General features: G+C 41.3%; 2 protein-coding genes across 5 annotated transcripts in view; one reads left to right on the forward strand and one right to left on the reverse strand.

Annotated features, from left to right (window-relative positions):
• The window catches only part of shtn1 (shootin 1), a 38,398-nt gene extending 35,337 nt beyond the window's left edge, over window positions 1–3,061 (forward strand). For both annotated transcript variants that reach the window (XM_061228733.1, XM_061228732.1), the window contains exon 17: window positions 2,241–3,061. In XM_061228733.1, coding sequence (XP_061084717.1) covers window positions 2,241–2,301 — 61 coding nt within the window. In that variant the 3' untranslated portion in view covers window positions 2,302–3,061. The remainder of the gene's footprint in view (window positions 1–2,240) is intronic.
• eno4 (enolase 4) lies at window positions 1,849–21,950 on the reverse strand. 3 transcript variants are annotated; one of them, XM_061228730.1, is made up of 13 exons: window positions 21,774–21,950; window positions 21,277–21,405; window positions 18,247–18,440; window positions 14,931–15,058; window positions 12,542–12,708; window positions 11,370–11,498; window positions 10,015–10,083; window positions 7,917–8,081; window positions 7,285–7,410; window positions 6,739–6,913; window positions 4,770–4,831; window positions 3,660–3,777; window positions 1,849–3,148 (listed from the first exon to the last, which is right to left on the reverse strand). In XM_061228730.1, the coding sequence occupies exons 1-13, from the start codon at window positions 21,948–21,950 to the stop codon at window positions 3,078–3,080; spliced, it is 1,710 nt and encodes a 569-aa protein (XP_061084714.1). In that variant the 3' UTR covers window positions 1,849–3,077. The 3 variants fall into 3 exon arrangements, with proteins under 3 accessions (XP_061084714.1, XP_061084712.1, XP_061084713.1); XM_061228728.1 differs by lacking the exon at window positions 1,849–3,148 and having other exon boundaries at window positions 3,328–3,777; XM_061228729.1 differs by lacking the exons at window positions 1,849–3,148; window positions 10,015–10,083 and having other exon boundaries at window positions 3,328–3,777.
• Window positions 21,951–22,667: the final 717 nt, after the last annotated feature.

Here is a 22,667-nt window from a genome sequence, read left to right on the forward strand (position 1 = left end):
GACCCGCTTCGGTCTCCGACGCTTTAAAACCTCCAGTTTCCTCCGAATAAAACTCCATTTTGAATTATGAGAGTATGGAATTATAATAAGTAACACCAAAAAAGCATTACACCAATAACCCCCATGCTCCTTATCTTCGTTTTTCTCCTTCAGAATTGTTGGTAGCTTGTGTCCCTTTGTATATGCGTCACACAAAAGGACATCTGAGATACAAACAATGAACCTCCCGCAGAAAGTGACTATTGAAATACTGTCTTTTAAAAGGGTCATTGGGAATTTCTTAGGTATACAGGTTTTCCTTTCCCCAGACTGATTCCTTACCCACCCTTGTGTGTCTGTTTCATTCACATTTGACTGCTGGTACTCCTCATTATAACGTAAACTCACCGAACAGAACACGGAGAAGCGGCCGCTTCCACCAGAAGTTAACGTTAATATTCAATGGTACTTTTTATTCTGAGGAATGTGCTTTATGGTTATGTCAGACTATGTCAGACACTAAAACACTTTGATTGATGTGATGTGGACCAATAATTTTATAGAAAATGACAAATAACTGTTCGGAACTGTTCAGAACTGTTCAGAAGACCGCGTTAGCTCATGATGGTCCGGACACTGCCGTATAACCGTGTCTGGTTCGTAGTCTCTTGTTACCAACAGCTTCCCCACTACAGTGTCACAGTGGATCACCATTACCATGTCACTGTACGCTGAAATGGATCGCATTTTTATGAAAACAGAAGGAATTATACTTCACACACAAAAACCAAACCCAATCTGGTAATAATTTTTTAGTTATTCGTCGTAAAAGTTGCACTGTTCGGAACATGGTGAGCTAACTAGGTGTTCGGAACAGGGTGAGTTTACATTACTGTCATTCATATTTGACTGACGGTACACTTTGTCATAGTCTCTGTGTTTCATTGACATATGACTGCTGTTACTCTCTATCATAGTCTCAGTGTGTCATTCACATATGACTGCTGTTACTCTTTATCATAGTCTCAATGTGTCATTCACATATGAATGCTGGTATTCTGTATTATACTCTGTTTCATTGGAATGGTAGTGCCGGCAAACAATAGAAAAAATCTCACCGACAGGTTTTTCACAGAATGGTATTTTAGGCAAACACGGATGAACAATGGCCATATATCATGACAGAACGGCATCACGTCAGACTTGTGTGGTAAACAGATAGCAGCGCGGTGTGTAAACTGTTTCTGTCCGACACAGACGCACAAAGGCCCTCCCCACAGGCCCTCCCCACAGGCCCCAGTCCCGCACATCACATTCAGAACGGGCCGCTCCATTTCAGTCCCTCAGCCCACACGCTCAGCTCGGTGCCATTCACAGCCCATCCGTTAGAAACAGGCCACACAAACACTTTTCCACAAAATAAGTGTATCTACAAGTGAGGAAAAACACCAATTTCACCCTTCTATTCTTCATAATATTGTTTCACGACACACAATTATAAGTTATGCCACGTACAAGATTATTTTTTAGTAGCAGTACCATTTTCTTGGCATCTGTATATCTTATATATGTTACAATGTGCCTAACCATACTTATATGTATACTTATACTGACCAAATAAGTAAAAGCAATTGCCAAAATGTATGTACAATACATGCTGTGTTCAGGTTAATATTCAAGCATGCATATGAGTCAATTTTAACACTTTTAACATCTGTAGAATGGTACAACAATTACAACAAATGAACCATGTTTCAAAGTGAGACATTCCCATTTAGCTACAAAAATGTGTTTTATATCTTCCTGTTGTACATGTCTATTGTTATCGGGGTAGCAGCCATAGCAACTGAAAAAACACAGTTAACCTCATGAGATGAAAGCAGTTTATTACTCCAGACTAGGACAAGTACTTATTAACTATGGAAAGTTTTATCCTGTTGTATATTAATGATTCATTTTACAAATATGTTATGTATTTTTTGCCAACCAGTACTAAATGAGTGCTCCTGGCAACTTGAACACATGCAAATGAAATGGTTAAAATGATTTAATTTCATTACACACATGTACTGTAGTTCATTGCTGGCTTATACAGTGTAAGAGCTGTGGTGACTTGTTTAATGACTGGAATGATCATTGTGGATGTAAACACTGTGAGCAACTTTATCACTCCTCCCTCACTAAGTGAAACCCCCACGTTTCAGCGAGCGTAGGAAACCTTCCTCTTGGTCACGTTTCTGAGGTTCTTTCTTGTGTTTTAGGGAGACTCTCACGCCTGCCTCTGCGAGCGTTGGTGCTAATGGGACCGTCAGTGAAGCCTGAAGGTCAGAACACAAAGATTGCTCCATCCACGGTAAAAATAAAAAAATAAAAAAGACAAGAAATTTTCAGAGAAATAAATGGACAGTTCTGAGAAACGGTATATGGTGATGTTTAACCAGCATCTATGCAGGCTTTTTAGTGAGATTTTCCTCAAATCTAAATTGAATAGATTCATTTGAAGTATGTCCCTACAAAGTTTAATGCAGATATCCACACATACATGGAAATTTGCAGTGGCAATTAAAAATTGAATAATTAAGTTCAATGAATTAACTTTGATGTATTGGTTCTATGGTTTACAGCATGAAAAAGAAGCACTCCTTTAATCACTACAGTGTGTGTTTGTGTGTGAGAGTGTGTGTGTGTGTGTGTTTGTATGCACACACATGGTTTAAATGCATTCAGCCAGTCAAAACATATAAAAACATGTCCAATGTACAATTACACATTTAAATATGTTCAGTATTATATTGTATATTTGTATGTTGAGTTGAGTTCTGTTTGATTTGAACTCAGTTGTGAGGCAATAGTTGTATTCATTTTTTTAAATTATTCTTTTTTGTATATTTTGCGCAATTTGTTTCAATATTTTACTGTTTTTTACAGTATGTAGCTTTCATGATATGTTTGCACTTAAAAGTGAAAACTGTGTGATAAAAACACAATAATTTAACAGCGGATTACATCAAACACTGAAAAACACATGTTCTGAAATGACCTGTAATTAATAGATAAATTGTAATAAAATAAGGTGATTTGTGGTGACTGTCGTTCTTTCACGAATGCGCGGTCGACGAAGCCTCCTCTTGTTCTCCGGCGGAAAGCGGAAATCGTGCGTTTCCTGAACCTGCGAGTGAGAAGGTGGATTCTTAGAGCAGAAGAGACGCGCTCACACACATCGCCTGCGCGGTGTACAGATGAACGGGCTCTGAGCGTTTCATTAGTTTCTCCCCCCCCCCCCCCCCCTGAGTATTTCCTTCAGGATTTTTTAGGTTTTCTGCGAGAGCCGTACAAACACCCGCGTATTCCACGGCGTTACTAGACCGGTGTGGTATGCAAGAAGCCTCCTTACATGCATTTGGTGCATAAGTTAATCCTTTATTTTATATAAAGATGAACTCGCTTCTCCGCCACTGTGCCATGTCCTTGTCCTTTTCTATGTGTAATTAGGTGCCCAATTAAGAGAGCCAAGGTACATTTTGCCCTGTTCCTTCCCTCTGATTCCTGACACACGGTTTCTTTCACTGAGCGAGCGAGATGCATTCTCACCAGCCCCGCAATTTCTGTCCCTCCTCCCCCCCGGCTTTGTCTGCCTCCTTTCTGTGGAGCTGAAAAGACAGAGAGAGAAAAAGCCATACCCAGTCTTCCCTGCTGGGCCAATTCTTCCTCTATAGAAATCAGACGGTTGTATTTAGTCAGCCGCTCTCCATGATACAGACCTCCCAGTTTGACGAGTGTAACACCCAGTCCTACAGCCTGCAGGGAGAGGCACACAATGCCAGGGTTTACTGCCACAGAAAGCCCAACATGTGACCACAATGCACCAGGCCGTGTCATTCCAACAAACCGAAGAAAGGAATTGGGGCTGTGTGCAACTGCAATTTGCAGCATTAGGTACAAGTGAAAATAAACACCCTAAATGAAGCCATTTGGCTGGTACAAATTAAAGAACAGGTACGCTTTCTCTGTGGATCGCATTTTCCGACCACACATATTTTGTCACATAGCAGAGGATGACAATAGGCACAATTAAGTGGAGGTTGTTGGGGCTAAGCAATCCTAGTAATATCCTGGTAGCCTTAGGTAAGCCATTTTAAGGGGAGTGAAATGGCCTAATTTGAAGAGACATGCAGTTTGGACACTAATCCAATGGAGTGGGTGAAGGGGTCCAGAGTTTTCAGTGCTGAAAATGTTCAAGCTTTTGTACAATTTGTTTATTTGAACCTCCAGCCTGGTGTAGGACGGTCCAGTAAGCGTTTGTAATCAGCTGTGAGGTTTATGACCGAGGACCTGTCCAACAGTTTAATATTTTGCAGACTGCACTCCACTTTACAAAATGTACGTGCTTCCAGATTTTAGCATTTCTCTACCTGACTGAACTAAGAGCACAACTGTGCTAAGAAGAGCAGAAAGGGCTTAATATGAAGCGTAGTGTCGCCCCTTGTATTCCAGACCTTGTATTTTATACCTTAATCTAGGGCTTTTGAATTTGTATTTGTCTTGGTACTGTAGTTCCTCAAGTTGTAGTTGTCTTGGTATGTGGTAGTTACAGACTTGGCCTATCTACCTTGTGTACTAGATGTATGTTCATGGCCTTACAACCAACCATATATGAACTGTACCTTATCTGACGTGTTCGGTTGTTTCTTCTATGATCTTTATATGCACTGTTTTGTACGTCACTTTGGATAAAAGCATCTGCTAAATGAAATGTGATGTAACGTAGTGTAGTTAGGACCATGTCTCACCAAATCAGAGAGAGAGTCATCGCATGGTTCCCCATTAGTTGTGCCAACTACAGTTACTGCACCTGAAGTGAGAATATACAGGAAAAAAAATCCAGTTAAAAACCTAAAATCGGTCAATATGTTTCATTATTTTAAAGGCACTGATAATAATAATGTTTTTAAATATTTAATTTAAATAGTAATGTCAAACACAACCTAATAATGTAAAAACATACATATTCAACAGTGAATTATTTCCATTGAGTGATTTGACATTAACCTTCAACAAATAATGTGTTCTGTAATGTTCTTATGGGATTATGCATCTTTGTCTGCTTAGGGATTCTATTGTCTGGTCTTTCATTAGACCTGTGCACAACCTTTCTTTTATTTACTTACCAGTGGAAACCACCATTAAGGGCAAGTTATTTATTTTTCAGTGTCTCAACTTCTGTATCTGCAATATCAAATCTTTCAGTATTTAGTGTGTCGACACTTTGCCTTTATTACAGCTTCCATTTTGTTTGGGAGACTTGGTTTGAGTTTTAGAAGAGACCTGCAAGGCTATGTTTCCATGCTTCTTGTAAAAACCTCGAAAGTTCAGGCTTTGAAGTTGGTTGCCTCTGCGTTTTCTGCTTCTCTCAATCCCAGTAATCCCAAGCAATCCAGTGATGTGGAGGTCTGGACTCTGGGGAGGCCAGTCCATTGTTCTGAGAACACCAGCAGCTTGGTCTTCTTAGCAGTGTGCTTGGGGTCATTATCTTACTGTTGAATGCATTTTCTCCCAGTCAAACATTGTCCGGAGGTATTGCATGATATGTTATGGTTTGTTTGTATTCATCAGTATTCATGATGCTTGACTGATGGTTGTCAACATGGTTTCCGAGAGTCTTTCATTGTTCGTCAGGGGTAGATACTGCCTTCTCTTACGTCCAAAAATCTCTGAAAGACCCATCTGTCCATAAAATCTCTCAGGTGTCCAGTTTTGGTGTGCTAGTGCAAATTTTCTTCTCTTTTGTTTATTTCCCTTTCACAGTAGTGGCTTTTTGACAGCTACACATGTAGAAAGATTATCACAGTGGAAAGATTGACAGAAACATCTGTGGATTTCTCCAGATATGAAGCAAGAGTGGAGCTTGATTTTTTAAACCCTTTTTTATATTGATACGATTGTATGATTTTAAAATGTTTCTAATATGGTGAGATTAAATAATAAACATGCAATACATATAATGCTTTACAACCTGTACCAACTTGGCATACAAATGTGTTGTGCAGTGTTATTTTGACCTTCTGTAACTGTATGAAATGTAAGAAAATATACAACCATTTAATTGATTTTTTCCAAGATTCTTTATGAATGATTCTGGTGGCACTTTCCCATACAGGTGCCAAACTTTCACTTACTGTTCCTTTGGCTCCAAATGAGACATTTCTCATAGATTCTTCATATTTTTTTATAAAAAGCTAGTAATTTGGGAGACAATAAGAAGGTTACACGCTACGTGTAAAAATAATTTTATTACAATATTTCTTTTATTTATGTCGGGCTGAATTTGACCCCAAACATAAAATCGGTTAATAAATCTTAATATAATAGGAGGGTTAAGTACTGCCTTTGTGATATTTCCGATGGTCTACCAGTAATCTTTTCACTTATTTTCCTTTGACCCTCACCTTGCTTATGCAGTCGAATTATCTTATATCTGATCTCATCAGAAATATCTCGCATGATAATAATGCCCATGATAAATAAATCTGCAAGGCAGCTAAGGTGTGTTTGGGTGGGTGGTTGTTTGTTTGGATGCTCTGAATCAGTTTTCCTTTTGTTTGTACCTTCCAGACTCATACATGCAAGCACTGGAAGTATACTTTAAGCATCAGTATAAGTCACTGGCACAAGTAAACACTTGATAGGATCGGACACAGTTTCTAAAGGAATCATCAGATACATTTTGCACAGTTGACAGCACACTGAGGCCTAACTTACCCTCCAGTTGTCGGGTGAGGTGGATCAGGTCTGTGACCGTGACCTCATTGGTCTGCTGTAAAATGAAGCCTCTGGTCCCGGGTAGGGTGTGGGAACCACTGGTTTTGGACACAGCCTCAGACAGCAAGTATGTGTTTCCAAGGACACTGCTGAGTCTTTCCCACTGCTCCTGATCCTAGAGAGAATTTCACCAAGCCACAATGAAGTTTTCATTTTAGCCATTGTTGGTTTGGATCATCTCCCTTTATGAGTGGGGAAGGTGCATATGCAGCCTGTAGCCTAGTGGCTAAGGTGGATGACTGGGACCCGCTAGGTTGGCTGTTCAGTCCCCAGTATGGCCCCAAACAGCTGTTGAGCCATTGAGCAAAGCCATTAACCCTGCATTGCTCCAGGGGGATGCAGTCAGTCACTTATGATAAAAACTTCAGTGAAATAACAACATTATAGATTATGTTGTTACTCTTCAAAATCACCAAAGAAAGTGACAAGAGCTCACATGCCTGATGGTCAAGGCTTCACAGTAAGAGGCCACGGTTTCTGGCTTACCTCTTTTCTGAAAGGGTCAATGAGGGCAATTACTGCTGGGTATTTGCTTGTCAGAGACTCATAGAGTTCCACTAGTTCATTGGGAGATTTGGGGGATCCTGTGATTGCGTCATATTTTCCTTTTTGCTGTGATTAAAAAAAGGAAAGACAGCATTATGTGACTGTAGAAAGCATGAATGTGTTTAACAACTCAAAATACTTCAAAAGACAAATCCGTGGTTAAACTTGAGTTGCCAAAATACTGCAACCTGGTAGACTGTAAAAATCTTAATCCTGGGTAAAATGGAAGAATAACCAGAGAACCTTATTAAAACTGCAAATTAGCATTTTTAAATGCTTTTTTTTTGTCTTGGAGATTTCATTTTTAACAATGAGATGGACAAAACAAGCATAACATCTGAGGTACAGAAAATTACCTTTTGTGTGTTTTTGTGTTGTAAAAATTGTTAAAATACAAGGACAATAATCTCCTCATGTTATATACATATAAATGGAATGTATGCGAAAGATGTCTTTTCTTTGTTTCAATCAGATGTCATCATCACTCTCAGTCAATATCAACATTCAAAATAAAAATAAAAACATTTCAACACACAGCATCAAACAAAATAATTTTTCCTCTCATCACTTACATAGTCCATTAGCTCATGGCCGGCACAGTTTATTGCCAAAGACATCACGTCACCAAGCACAAAACCCAGATTGTGGGAAGCCTCAGAGATTAGATCTAAAGGCTGTTCAGGGCGGTCGTATCCAATCACTAAAGCTCCAGAATCGGACACTGCATTCAACGCAGGCTGAAAGAGAGAGCAGAAAGCCACGCTTTTTATGACCCGTTTCACAACTTGTGCAAAGGCTTCTTTTATTTGTATTTTATTTCTGTCATTATGATCAGTAATAACGGTGACTGTCCCTCATCTCCGGCAGCCATACTGAAGCCGTGTCAAACGATGATAGCAAAAAGAAACGCCGTCGTAAAATGCATGTTCACGATAAAAAAGGTTTTGTACTGTAGGTGGCAGAGGTCATCCTCAACTTTTTATACAGTGGGAAGACGGCTTTCCAAGCAAATGGCTTCATATTATCATTTGTCAGAAACATACATTCCTCCAGGGTTACAGATCACGACACAATGCTGTGCCACGTTAATGTTAAAGGGTGATAAAAAATCCAAAAGCTAGTTAAACCTGGCATTCACGGTACAGAATAGCTGAAAATCCATCCCAATGGTGTGAGGAATACATGCCAACGGCTCTTAGAAATTTCTGTTCCCCTCTAAACCCCTCTATTACAGCATTAACTTATATTACACATAAAGTATTCGCTAATGATGATGTCATTGACTCTTTGTCTAACACTGACATCCAGCGCTCAGAGAAGCAGTCTGTCACCGACTCACTCTGTCACAATATGGAATGGGAAAAATCATAATTCCTTTGTGTTCTTCAAAGGGGAGCAATTTGCCATTGGCACCCTGCCATTCACCCACAGGTCTTTTACAGCAGATCAGCCCACCGCTGAACTATACCCGTAAAAAAAAATGTATTCTCACATCTTCCTTTCTATACCGGGCCCGATTATACTCACATACTTTTAATTCAATCTCAGTCAGATTCCGGTGTTTGCTCAGACGCGGTTAAATGCGGGTTCTGTTGAGCCCAGCACAGTGAGGACTCTGTTCTAGTCTGCGGCCTTTACCACTGTACTGGGTAAGGGTGCTTTAGCTAGCTGCATGATAACGTGTTATTTCACACTGATTATTATGTTTTCATGACCATGCCATAAACACTTAATAAAGATTGGTGATGTATTCCAACGCATCAAAAATGGAACAAAAAAATGTTTTCAATATTTTCAATCACTTTAGCTCAGAGGTGTCACAGTGTCCGCTGATTTTTCAGCACAAAATGAATTTCAAAGTCTTTCATTGGCTAGAGTCCATGCACCTTGTTCAAGGCCTTAATTGGCTGCTGATTGAAAGGAAACCATAAAAACCAGCAGACACTGTGGCCTTCCAGGATTGGAGTTTAACACTACTGCTTTTTGCCAGAGTGTATTTTTTACATTTCCATCATGATTTTCAGTTAGTAAGATCATAATGTGTTTTTGTCCATTGAAGCATTTGTGAATGGCACAATGATTGTGTCACTATTTATCATCATATCCAGTTGCAAAGTAATAGTCTCGTGTCTCAATGTTTTTGTGGTAATTTGACAATGTGACACTTGTTTTGTGACACTTGCCATGACTTTTGTCAACCTGAATATGTGCCAGAAAACTAATACAAATCATACTACTGTCATGACAAGTGTGAATATGTCACATGAACACGAATGACTGCTTCTGACATGCTATGTCATGAAGCATTATGAAGCCCCTACAGTATGTCATTGTCATGAATGTGTTATAACAAAGCATGAAATGTTCCCACAATCCTACAGCTCCCACCATTGTTATTTTAAAGTTGCAGGCCCATAAACATAAAAAAGGGATTCATCATTAAATATATCAACTACATTTACTTTTATAACTCATTCATCATAACCCACAGCAGGGCTCTTATTTTCTTCAGAAAAATAACAGAGCATTGGTTATTACCAGGAATAATGCTACCATAAAAGGTAACCTACAGTACTGAATTGACTTAACACTGTGTTTTTGTAACAGTGGCCAAGAGACGGTGCATGAGAATGATGTGTGTGTCGGGATATTCTTGAGAATATTTCTTACCCCTGTCTTTGAGGCTGCATTCATTATCCCTGTTATTTCCCTTTGAAGCTCAAGGACCGTGGCAAGGAACTGTGTGGCAGATGGTGCATCAGATTATATAAATGTTTCAAAGTGCTCTTTAGAGGTTTATATTATAAGGCTCTGCAGCAAGGACTAACACAGTGGAGGATATGTTCTTCATTGTTTGGAAACCGCAAATAAGTGTAGGCATTCTCAAGGATGACTTTAAAGAAAGTCCTGAACATGTGAAATGGTATCATAAAAAGGATGAGCTTGAATAAAAGATTAAAACCCTGTGCTGAAAAGGACGAAATCTATTTGCAACATCCTGCACTGGAAATCATGACTGTACTCGTTTGATAAAAGAGGCTGTACTCGTTTGATAAAAATGACTTTACTCGTTTGATAAAAATGAATGTACTCGTTTGATGAAAAACAAAGGAACTCGTTTGATATAAGCAACTGCATTTGTTTGATAAAACGGCTGTACTCGTTTGATAAAAATGACTTTACTCGTTTGATAAAAATGAATGTACTCGTTTGATGAAAAACAAAGGAACTCGTTTGATATAAGCAACTGTATTTGTTTGATAAAACGGCTGTACTCGTTTGATAAAAATGACTTTACTCGTTTGATAAAAATGAATGTACTCGTTTGATGAAAAACAAAGGAACTCGTTTGATATAAGCAACTGCATTTGTTTGATAAAACGGCTGTAATCTTTTGATAAAAGCGGCTGTACTCGTTTGATAAAAGCAACTACTCGTAGGATGGCCTGTAGCGTAGTGGTTAAGGTAAATGACTGGGATCTGCAAGGTCGGTGGTTCGATCCCCAGTGTAGCCACAGTAAGGTCTGCACAGCCATTGGGCCCTTGAGCAAGGCCCTTAACCCTGCATTGCTCCAGGGGAGGATTGTCTCCTGCTTAGTCTAATCAACTGTATGTCACTCTGGAGAAGAGCGTCTGCCAAATGCCATTGATGTAATGTAATGTAATAAAAGCCACTGTACTTGTTTGATAAAAGCCACTGTACTTGTTTGATAAAAGCCACTGTACTTGTTTGATAAAAGCCACTGTACTTGTTTGATAAAAGCGTCTGTACTTGTTTGATAAAAGCGTCTGTACTCGTTTGATAAACGCCACTGTACTTGTTTGATAAAAGCCACTGTACTTGTTTGATAAAAGCCACTGTACTCGTTTGATAAAAGCGTCTGTACTCGTTTGATAGAAGCGATCGTACATGTTTGATAAAAGCGGCTGTACTCGTTTGATAGAAGGGACTGTACTCGTTTGATAGAAGCGATTGTACATGTTTGATAAAAGCGGCTGTACTCGTTTGATAGAAGGGACTGTACTTGTTTGATGGTTTGTCCAGCTTTCGGGAGGACCATGACCTCCTCCATCAGATTAAGCTTTCCAGGGGACAGCCTGCCACAGCTCAGCACGGTTACCATGGGCAATGGCATGTGAATCTCTCCTGAAAACTGGTGAAAGAAAACAACCGTCACACATCAGACTTCCACAGGGTGTCATTTTGTCTTTGAGAAGGGCCATAAAAAAGTAGCAAAGAAAACCTGAGCAATACATCACCATCCTGAATACAAATACAGGTACTTTCCATTTAATCAGCGAAATCGGGGTAAAAATTTGTGTATACTTCAGTTGAGTATTAGTTTCGTTCTCACTAGCTGGTGTGATTTTGATTGTGACTGGCTTGTGCCAGCCAGTCCAAAATAGATAATTTCATTGATAAATTAAAAATGGATTATTTCATTGATAAATTAATTATTTAATTGTGGATGATTGGAGTAGGTCCGTAAAGAACATCTTATGACACCATACATCAAGTGCCAAAACAGTAATTTTGTTTAATATGTCTATTTTTTGAACAATTTACCAAAGTATTATGAGTTTATTTTGCGAGTGAACAAAGACGGACATGCATCAGTGTTCCCATGGTGAATGGGTTTGGTAGTTCTGTAGGTGCACTCAAACTTAAAAGGCAAGGTCAAAGTCTGCCATTATTTAATGGTAAGTCATCTTCACCCCATGCTAAAGCACCGGCATATTGTATTTGACAATGCCCCTGTCTGCAGAGCACAAGTGTTCACACAAGTGGTTTGAGAAGCTTGACGCTGACATTTGTCATGGCCTTCTCAGTCTCCACTTTCTCGCGGAATAATAGTGTGGCAGTGCTTCTGTTGGATTCCACACTGCTAGCACATACAGGCCACACTGACCCAAGACCCTATTCAGTCTTTTTCTTTTACCAGCGAGATGTAGTACTGCAACAAATACTATTCAAACAGTTGGAACATTTCAACAAACTTTACATCAACAAATACGTATTTTAGTCTGCATCTGTTGATGCACTTGGATAATGGAAAATCTAAGACCCCCCTCCCCCCCTCCACCCCCAAGTTGTCATGATCTGCATATGGTACATCGGTATGCAGCTGTTAAGACCTGTTGCACTATGTTGGGTGCTGTATGTATCTGCTCTGTGCTGTGCTGAGAGGGAACCGACCTGTGGGCGTTTGAGAGTGGTGATGTGGTGGTACAGGGGGACTCCTCCTATCTCTGCCCCAGCCTTGGCCACCGCCAGGGACACTGTCCCGACAGCCACGCTGCCTGGTAACACGGGTACCGGAGGCTCTGCTGGGGGAATCGGTTTCTCTGTGCTGTTTTTCTTCCCTGTAAAGAGGAACACGTTTACAAGTGAGTTCCTTTCAATCAAGTCCGTACTCCCGTGAAACCTCAAGAGGAAAGTACTCGATAAAATGTCCAGTGTTAATTCAACTCTACACATGTCCAGTGGAGACCAGATATACTCTGTATGAGTTGATTTAAAACTGAACATTTTCCTGTGTAGCAATGTTGCTGGCCTCTTCCGCAGGCCGCTGCTGCTCTTCACAATCATCAGAAAGATATTGCTGAATCCGGGAGCTAACAGACCTATTCAGAAATCATATCAGCAGCGTAATTATGAAAATGTATTTATACAATTAATACAGCTAATACTGTCACAGTACCCCATTCTCGTAGAAATCCCGGGACACACACGGGATATTGAACCCGGGATCAACCTGCGTTTGATCCATTCACACCGCACAACGGTCTGTACACAAAAGTTTACTTCCGAGCGCTGATCCCAAGCTGTTCCCGCTGTCAGACTCCTGTCTCCCGGGGCCTGGATGGCCTTCACAACCAGAGGGCAGCATCCTCGCCTCCCGCAACGCAAGGCTGAGGATGATTGCCTCTGTTGTGCCGGCGATACAGCCAGGCCCACTGTGTCCGCGAAGAGCCGCCGACGCTAGGTAAGGTGCTCCTTGTGAACCGCCCTATTGTTATAGACCCTTTATGTTGCTACCTTATCTTCTGTACTTTTCTTATCGGTGCGTGATTGTGTGTTCTTGAGTTCTGGAAATTCTGTTCTGAGCCTGACAATGGCCCACAATGGCCCTTTCGCCCGGAGCAGTCGCCTGTCAATGTGTCACAGAAGGCTATTTGGACATTATAAAGGAAACCACACCAGTGAATTTTACATAATATTATGCCAATGCTGAGTGCAGGCACCTTTTTATTAAAGAGTAGACTATTGAGCTGAAACTGCAGGGGAAAATACTCCAAAAGACTTAATGCTGGGAATTTGTTCGTCAATGTACACTCACAATAGAGTTTGGGCTGAGCAGTATCCATGGATTTTCATATTTTATCAAGTGCATTAAATTTAATTAAAGAAAAAGAGTTAACCAATATCATTCAACACTGCTTAACGTGATAGATTTTATTTCAATGCTGTAGAAATGATGTATTTCAGATGACTAAATCCTGAGTCTTGGTTTGGCTCCTTTTGCAATTATTAGGTGTTTTTTAGGCCTTTGAACCAGTGCTCAGTTACAGTGCCTCTGTTGTGTAGTCCAAGGACAAGTTTTCTAGGACCTTATGAGTACATGAAAGGTTTTATTACAGTTTTTTTTTTTTAATAAGTCAAACTTTTTGTACTTAAAACCTGCAGTACCATGGGCACTGTTCTTTTGAAACCCATATGTTAATAGACCTTTCAGGAGCCGGTACAAGTGACTTGACATCCTGAAATACATATAATTCAACATATTACCTAGCAAAGGCTTTGAACTTTAAACAGCTACCTTTACTGTTTAAAACGCTGGTCACACTTAATCAATTGGTATTAACTAATACAGTTGACCTGATTTAATTGATGTACAAACACATGAAGCATGAAATTATTTTTTCATTAATTAATGTATTTCATGAATATTTGTACATTAGAAAACCATAGGATAAACATATAATTAGTTAGCCATGAACAAATACATTAACTATTTCCGATGTAATAAACCCTAAAGCACTTTCTTTGAGTTTTCTTTGAGACTGAGTGTCTTGCCTGCATTTTGTAGATAACATGAGTCATATTGTTTTTAAATAATTAATTAATTTAATTAAGCTGTGCCACTTGTTTTGTTTGAGCCATGCCCCTATCCGTGCCGTGGTGCCAGGGTTGAATTCCAAATAAACATAAGCAAATTAAAGGAAAACACCAATATTTCGGGAAATATACCTTTTTTTCCGACTTACCCAGACTTAGATGAGCTGTTCGATTTCATTTTCATTTTTGTGCATTCACTGGCTCAATGTCACATGCATGTTAGCATAACGTGTTAGCTTAGCATAAAGACTATAGGAGTCAGTAGCCTACCTCATTCAAAGTGAAGAAATACACCTTACAGCAACTCCGAAGCTGTCTTATTTACACTAGGAATCGTGTGTATTTGAAATATACATTACATATACATACGTGATTGAGCCCTTTCACAGTTTTTTGAGAGCATAAGGGAGCCTTGCATCACAGGACAAGCCAAGTGTACATTTTACAGTTTGACCGTTTTCCCCACCCTTTTTATCTTTTACAGCACTCTTGGGCGGCGTGGCTGGCTCGGGCACCGGCTCGCTGGACTGCTGGTTGTCTTTCTCTCTCGCCTGTCGCTCCTGGTCCTCCAGGAAGTGTGCCAAGTAGAAATCACTGCAACACAACCACACCAGCCCCTTACCTCCAAAAACTATGGTCCACTGTCCCAACCTATTTTCTATTTTCACATCCTGTGCAGGGATTTGTTGTGGGGACACCCATGCAGATTTTATGACCGAATCACAAAAAATCAGGGATAAAAATTAATTTTGAAATTTGACACTGCTAATGTAAACTCCTAAAGGATAGGAGCGAGAAGACTAGTTCCTAATAAATGCTCATCTTGTGAGCCTTGACGGATAGCCCCACGTAACAACCTTACATAAGACACATACGGGGTTTTCAATAATTCAATGTAGACTCACCTCATTCAAGTCTAATTGACTCAAATACAGCACATGGAGAACGGGGGTCAATGAAAGCAGAACATGTTGAGTACTCACACAGGACCGTGCCCATGGCTAACGTAACCTGAACGGGGTCTACCGCAGCCAGTTTTCCATTACTTGTTCCAAACACTGTGTTTGGAAAATAGCTTGTTACAAGTATCTCCTTTCAGACAGGGTTATCAAAGAACAGGAGAAGTGAGAGATGCCTGTCCTGATACTAGGGTAATAGGCACTGTGATGACAGCAAATCAGCTTGGAGAGCAGAAACCCCAATGTTAAATGCGACACTTTGTGTTTCTTTCAGATTTTGTCCTTTTTGTCATCTCACATCGGGGACGGTACATCAACATTTCTCCAGCCTCCTTTTCGCTCTCCCTCCATCACCGTGAAACAAGGCTTTACACTCCACAAGGCGCACATTATCTGCAACACCTGCCGATTATATGTTGCCCCACAGAAGCCCAGGCCACTGTTGGCACTGCCATGGAATTAGCCCTGAATTCCCCCTCACTATGATGTCAACATTTATTATCATACTACCCCATCTATGGTTAGTATTCAATCCATTTCTTTCTGTTCAGAAAATGTGTTAATTATCCAAATGATCATTGAACGAAATGTATGCATTATGCATTATTTAACATTATTATATGCATTAGAACATTATAGTGAATTACAGAAGGTTAAATGTTACAATTACTATTTAACATACTCTCATATGCACTACAAATATGAATCCGCTGCTGACGAGGAGAAGAATGCTCAAAGCACAGAGCCCAGACTAAGCATAGCTACCAATACACAATGCAAAGAGGCAGTCCTTTGGAACGGTAGCAGTGGAATAATGTTGGCAAAGGCTGTGAGGGAGAATCTTTATCCGCACATAAAACACGGTTTGAGGGTCTCCCCCCGAAAATAGACACAATATGCTTTCCAAGAAAACCACTCACCAGATCAACTCTAGTTTTCCCATAAAAGGACCAGGCAGTGGCTGGCTGTGCTTATAATGGGAGCAGTGCATATCATCACTTCAAGGCATACTATGCAGGATTTTTACCTTTAAAATATTCGTCAATAACCACGCTAAAGCATATCTATGACACGGTGGCAATCGCTATCGTTGTGCACCATTGCCAAATTTGCACCCCTTTGCGCACATGTTATTCTAAAATGTGTTGGGGATGTTTCTGGGCATGGTGTTCTTTCCTGTGTGTGGAGGGTAGGGTGCAGCTACATTGCATTACATTAGCGGCATTTGGCAGACGCTCTTATCCAGAGCGACATACAGTTGATTAGACTAAGCAGGAGACGATCCTCCCCTGGAGCAATGCAGGGTTAAGGGCCTTGCTCAAGGGCTGTGCGGATCTTATTGTGGCTACACCAGGATTAGAACCACCGACCTTGGGTGTCCCAGTCATTTACCTTAACCGCTAAGCTACAGCTACAGAGCCTGTGGGGTAGGAACAGGCTTCAGCTGTGCAGTGTTTGTAGCTAGCTACTGAGGGGAAGAAGCAGAGGTACAGCGAAGCCAAACAACAAAACAACAGTCCTCATTGTCATTGGCGAGTGCCATTGCAAGATGAAAACAGTTACCCGGATTTGAAATATAAAAGCAGAAGTGAGTGTTGAGGATGCAGGAGGAGATGTCTTTGCTTGTAAACACAGGACCTCAGCAAGGTTTAAAAAAAATCCTGCATATGATGCCTTTTAATGTGATTTTTGTTTTTAAAAAGGGAAAGTGATGTGTCATGCCCCTGCCTAAAAATGATCTGACGGGGCCTGACAGTCAGCAGGAGCGTAGTGTGGAGCTCTGTGTCTCCACTCGCCCGGCGATAAGCTCAACGCGGCTAATTCAGCCTGGCTGCGCTTCAGCACGTGTGAGTATGTGACCCTCCGGTTTCCCTGAGCATGTAGGTCAGCACCCAAATGCGGTAAAAATGGCAACAATATATAGGCTCCAGATGTGGCTGTACATGTATGAAGCTCAGGCAATCGCTGGGGGTGAAAGGGAAGGCAGATAATGCTGGGCCACGTGGGGAATAGTGTCTGAATACATGGAAAACATGTAGGGACTAAGGTTAAAAAATGAGTTTGCAGATGTCAATGATGATAAAATGTGTTTCAGGAGAAAAATCACAAAAATAATAATATGCAAAAACATTCATGATGTCATTTTTTCATGTGTAAGGATGGGGAATCATGGAAAATTTGTCCTAAGACATCTATTATTAAATATGTGTTTCAGTGGAAAATTTGCAAAATACATGAGACTATAACAGACTTATGTTAAAAAATAATGTGAACAATGCAAAAACACTCAAAGTATATGAATCCCTTAAATTCGGCTGCATGTAAATGCAAATACATTTGCATTTGACCTGTTCTTGAACCTGCACTGAACAAGATTAATGTGCCGATGCATTTACTGTTATTCACTGGAATGCTGTTAATATGGGCTTCAGAGCTGCCAGTTTCACATTAGCGCATGAGAAACAGGCAGGATTAAAGTTTGATGACTTTCATCCCACCAATGAGATCTCCTCTCACCCAGAGACTCTAATCAGATAATGCCAGGAAGCCAATGGGAGGGGATGTAGATGATTCAGCAAAGTGTGTGCAAACACGCTGCATGTTTGTGTATGTGTATGTGTTTGAATGTGTGTATCTCTGTGCGAATCCATCAATGATGCCCTCACAGAGCTACACGATACAAGTACTGAGCCTAAATGACATAAACGACATCGATCTGAAGGTATTTGTGTAAATAGTTACCCACTGACACCGTGCTACTAACAGAGTTTGTTTACAAACGACAGTGTGCCGATGCAATGTGTTCAGTGTATATGCATGTACCTGAGGAGTTTATCCACTCCAGTTTGGTCACCGGGCTCAAAGCCCTTCAGCATTGGGCAGAGTGAGTCATTGATCCAGCGGACTGCAGTCATCACGGCCTCCTTCCTCCTGTCGTTTCCATTCGCAGAGCCTGGGTTCTGGCCAGCGCCGCCTCGGGGCTCAGTGTGGCTGGATATCACAGCCCATCCTGCAGTCTAAACCGAGGCGGGCAAATCAAAGAGAAAAGGTAACAGCACACAAACAGATCGATAAATCCAGTCACTTATATTGCACTGTTCACACCCCAGGTGCCCCAGGACAGATAAAAAGCAATGGACCGAATACAACGGCAAGGTACTAATCAGCCAGATACATAGTTACATTAATAAATGCTTTCAATATCAGTCATCATGTCTCCTCACGCTTTTTTGGCCTTTTCTCTCCATTTTGGAACAGCCGATCATATTCATCATCAGCAGTCATTGCTGAAACCTCTGCTTTTGATTTTGGAGAGCTCAGACAAGCATGTGCATTTCTCTGAAGCAGGTGACGTCCACCTCAGTGGCGTAGTCCAGGTCTGAAGCCAGACCATGGGGCTCATCCAATGCGTACTGAAATGGTCCCTCAAGAGCATTACAGGGACCATCTCACACAGTGTTATTTAGCTGGTGCTTTTATCCAGGCGACTTACAGTTACCTACAATCGCCCCTGGAGCAATGCGAGGCTAAGGGCCTTGCTCAAGGGCCCAACAGCTGTGTGGATCGTATCGTGGCTACACCAGGGCTCGAACCACCAACCGGGTCCCAGTAACGCACCTTAGCCACGAGGCTACAGGCTGCATTTGGCCCAAATTTGTGAAAGAAACCAACTCATTGCAGTGTGGCGAGATGAAGCAAGTGAGATAAAGCTTCACGCTGGCACTCGGAGCTCCCTCCCTGACCATGACGCTCACAGAGCCAGGCAGCGGTGACACGGTCACCTCTCGCTGACCTGAAGCCCGCGGCGTGGTTGGAAGGGCGGAGTGGCTGAGTTAATATCCACTCTCTACGCGCTCCCCGCGAGCCTCCCTGCTGCCCGTCAGGGCGGGTTACCGTCAGCCGCCGCGCCGCCGCGGCCGGCTGGGCGTGGGAGTAATGCGAGAGCATGGCTCTAAACGCTTCCACGCCGGGCCTGCGCTCTTCTCGGGCTCCGCGGCGCGGCTTAGCGCTGGCCTGACACCCTACGGACGCGCACCCCGCCAACACCGAAACACGCGAGGTGTTCTGACGCGGTCGGGTGTCCTTCTCTTCGGTGGTGTCCTCCATTCATAATGTCACTTCCGATTTCCCCCGAGTGTAGCATGAACAGCAATGGCAAGGCCTAAGGGTCAGTGGAGTGTCCTATCTCTAACCTCTCCTTTTGTATTATATACATTTCGCGCAGACATGAGCATTATCAAAAGCAATACCGATTCCTATAGAATATGGAAGTGTACAGGAAACGTAGCGTGCACGTAGTAGTAGACTGTTGCTCGACGGCCAGGGCAATCGTACATGTACATGCAGCGTCCCCTGTTATGTCCAGTGCAGACGAGCACGCACACGCTCCTGCAAAAATGCATTCTGCAAACTGCAGCTTCTTTTCTCTCCACAGTCCACCAGCTGGCCTGTGCCACGGTCACGGCAATGGAGTACACTTCATATGCAGTTTCTTCAGCCACACTTCCAGCGCCCGGTCCATCAGAGGTGGGAGTCACGGTTATGCAATGGAACGGGGGTGTACCCTGGTGACTGAAAACCTATCTGACGGAGCAGCACTACGGCCAATTGAGCATCACTTCACCAGGCTCCTGTACAGAATAAGCATTGGCAGGAATGTGATTATGGGCAACAAGCCAGGCATAGCGCCAATGACCTGTGTTACAGCTTGGCACGAGGCTCGAGCAGTTGGTTGCTTTTTAGATAATTGAAAAATGCTACTGACTGTCCTGTACTTGCCTGCTTGTCATACCAGATCCAAATGTGACGCTAGCTACCTAGCCAGCTGCTGCTACATTATTTTGTCTATTTATATTATTTTGCTTCCGTGTCAGAATGACATTATGTATCACCCATGTGAAAAAGTAATTGCCCCCGTAAACATAATAACTGGTTGCACTGCCTTTAGCAGCAATAACTGCAACCAAAAGCTTCCTATTTGATATCAGTCTTTCACATTGTTGTGGGGGAATTTTAGCCCATTCTCCTTTGTGGTACTTTAATTCAAATTGGTAGGTTTTGAGCATGAACCGCTCATTTGCGGTCCTGCCATGGCATCTCTGTTGGCTTTAAGTCAAGACTTTGACTAGGCCAATCCAAAACTTAAATTTGTATTTGTTTATTTTCAGCCATTCAGATGTGGTCATACTATTGTGTTTTGGATCATTGTCTTGCTGAATAACCCAATTACACTTCAGCATCAGCTCACGTGCAGATGACCGGACATTCTCCTTGGGAATTTTCTGGTAAAGAGCAGAATTCATGGTTCCTTCAGTAATGGCAAGTTACCACCAAGTTTGAATGTTGGTAAGATGTTCTTACTGGGAAATGCAGTATTTGCTTTACACCAGACATAAAGGGAGCCTTGCAGGCCGTGCCATCCAAAAGGTTCCACTTTTGACTGATCTGTCCATAGAACATTATCCCAAAAGGCTTGGGGATCATCCAGCTGCTTTTTTTGCCTTATGAACATGCATGCATGTAATATGATCTAATGGCAAATAAGAATGAACAAATGCCAAAATAAAACCAAACTTTGTCAAAAAAAAACAACCAATATAACATGTAATTTATAACACACCTCCATGTATAATTAAGGACAACACATTTTGTTTCATGCCTCCCTTCGTAACCCATAAATTGTATATATTTTTTACACAAAAGTTGTAACTTTGACACAGCATGTGTTGAAAGTAACACGAAAGTCATAACACAAAGTGTTGGATGTTAACACATCCTTTTTGAGAGTGAATGCTTAAAAGTATTGCATATACAACCGACTGCACAATTAAGACACAACTGCTGGAGTGTTACCTTTTCCTCATTTCTAACAGTGCAAAATACTTCTGCCTGAACTGTCAGTTGACCTTTTCCGTCATATACTTCTTTACCAAACACTCTGTTTATTACAGGAGGCCTTGACAATCTTGAAAAGTAGTTTGCCTGAAAAGAAAAGACATGCACAGGCAGATTAGCACACCCTCCATCTGGCAACCACATGCTGTAATGTCTTGTAAATGTTAATTTTACTTTTAACTATTCCTGGTGGATATGAATAAAATGAGGACTGATGTAAATATGTTACAAGAAAGTAGCTGAACGTCCTGGTATATTTTAAGGTGGCATAAATAAGGCTGCTACAGCATTAGCCTACAAATACTTTTAGGAATCATTAAAGAAAAACTTGCAGCAACAATTCAGTGTTTAAAATGTTAGTAACCGACTTTACAATTATCAGTAGCAACACGTTATCTAATGCGCAACAGAATACAGATGTATTACTTCATAAATTAAAGGAGCCGTTTCCATACCAAATAACCATACACGTCATCTGGCTTCTCGAAAAACATTTCATTCAATACAACTTCCATCTTCTGGGGAACTCCATTAGCCCTGTAATATTCAACAGCTCTGTTTTTTAAGTCGTAGAATTCTCGGTCTTGCTTGTAAATTTTACTGTTGGTACGAAAGTAGCCATTGTACGACATGCTTCGTTTGTTGCTTGCAATATTGTTAAAGTACACAAAACCAAAGCGGATATTTTCGCCAGTGGTTTTCGACCCCACTTGTTCCTGCTTGTGGTGGTTGCTTAGCAACGTTCCCAAATAATGAAACATCGCGAGAATACTGTTGAACGTATCTCTGTGTTGTCAGTCCGAAACCAGGGGCCAATTTGTCCACCCTCGGTTTATCGTAACACTTGGTGCGTGTTTCTGCAGTTTCTGATGATAGTAACCTACTCAAAGACATCTGACTGGTAGGGAAGGAACTGGTCGGATTAGTGCTCGTGTATGGGACACTAATTTATGGGACGTTTGCCCGGTACAAACGTCCCATAAATTTGTAATGAAAATGTGGAAATATTTTGCGAGCCTAAAATGTTTGTTATGCCGGATATTGGCTAAGACACGAGATTTATATCCTGCAGCGCACAGCGGATTTTAACACTCATTGACACTAATCTAATACCTTGAGGCACAAGATCGCAGAACCCACGTGATGTTACCAGTGAGCTCGTTGCTAGCCTACTGCTGTTCAATCCACTACTTTGTAATTAATTCGCCACTCTTAACACATGCAAGCCTTAAGACTACAAAATATATAGGCGAGCAGTGTTTTACGCTCAGAAAATTTCAGTCTATTTTGTGAAGCATTTATACCATTTCATTTATACCTGCAAATTTAAATGCAGATTAAATCACTGA

Source organism: Conger conger, chromosome 18 (genome assembly GCF_963514075.1).
Source record: "Conger conger chromosome 18, fConCon1.1, whole genome shotgun sequence".
In the NCBI taxonomy this organism is placed as follows: domain Eukaryota; kingdom Metazoa; phylum Chordata; class Actinopteri; order Anguilliformes; family Congridae; genus Conger; species Conger conger.

Bases quoted from the DNA above. Each gene is read 5' to 3' on its own strand.
- eno4 (XM_061228728.1), bottom strand. From the start codon at position 21,950: ATGTCGTACAATGGCTACTTTCGTACCAACAGTAAAATTTACAAGCAA. The intron at 11,499-12,541 runs GTCGGTTCCCTC...TTCTTTCACCAG, and splicing joins CCACTCTCAAACGCCCACAG to TTTTCAGGAGAGATTCACAT. The intron at 10,084-11,369 runs GTACAGTCCCTT...TCTGCCACACAG, and splicing joins CTGGACAAACCATCAAACAA to TTCCTTGCCACGGTCCTTGA.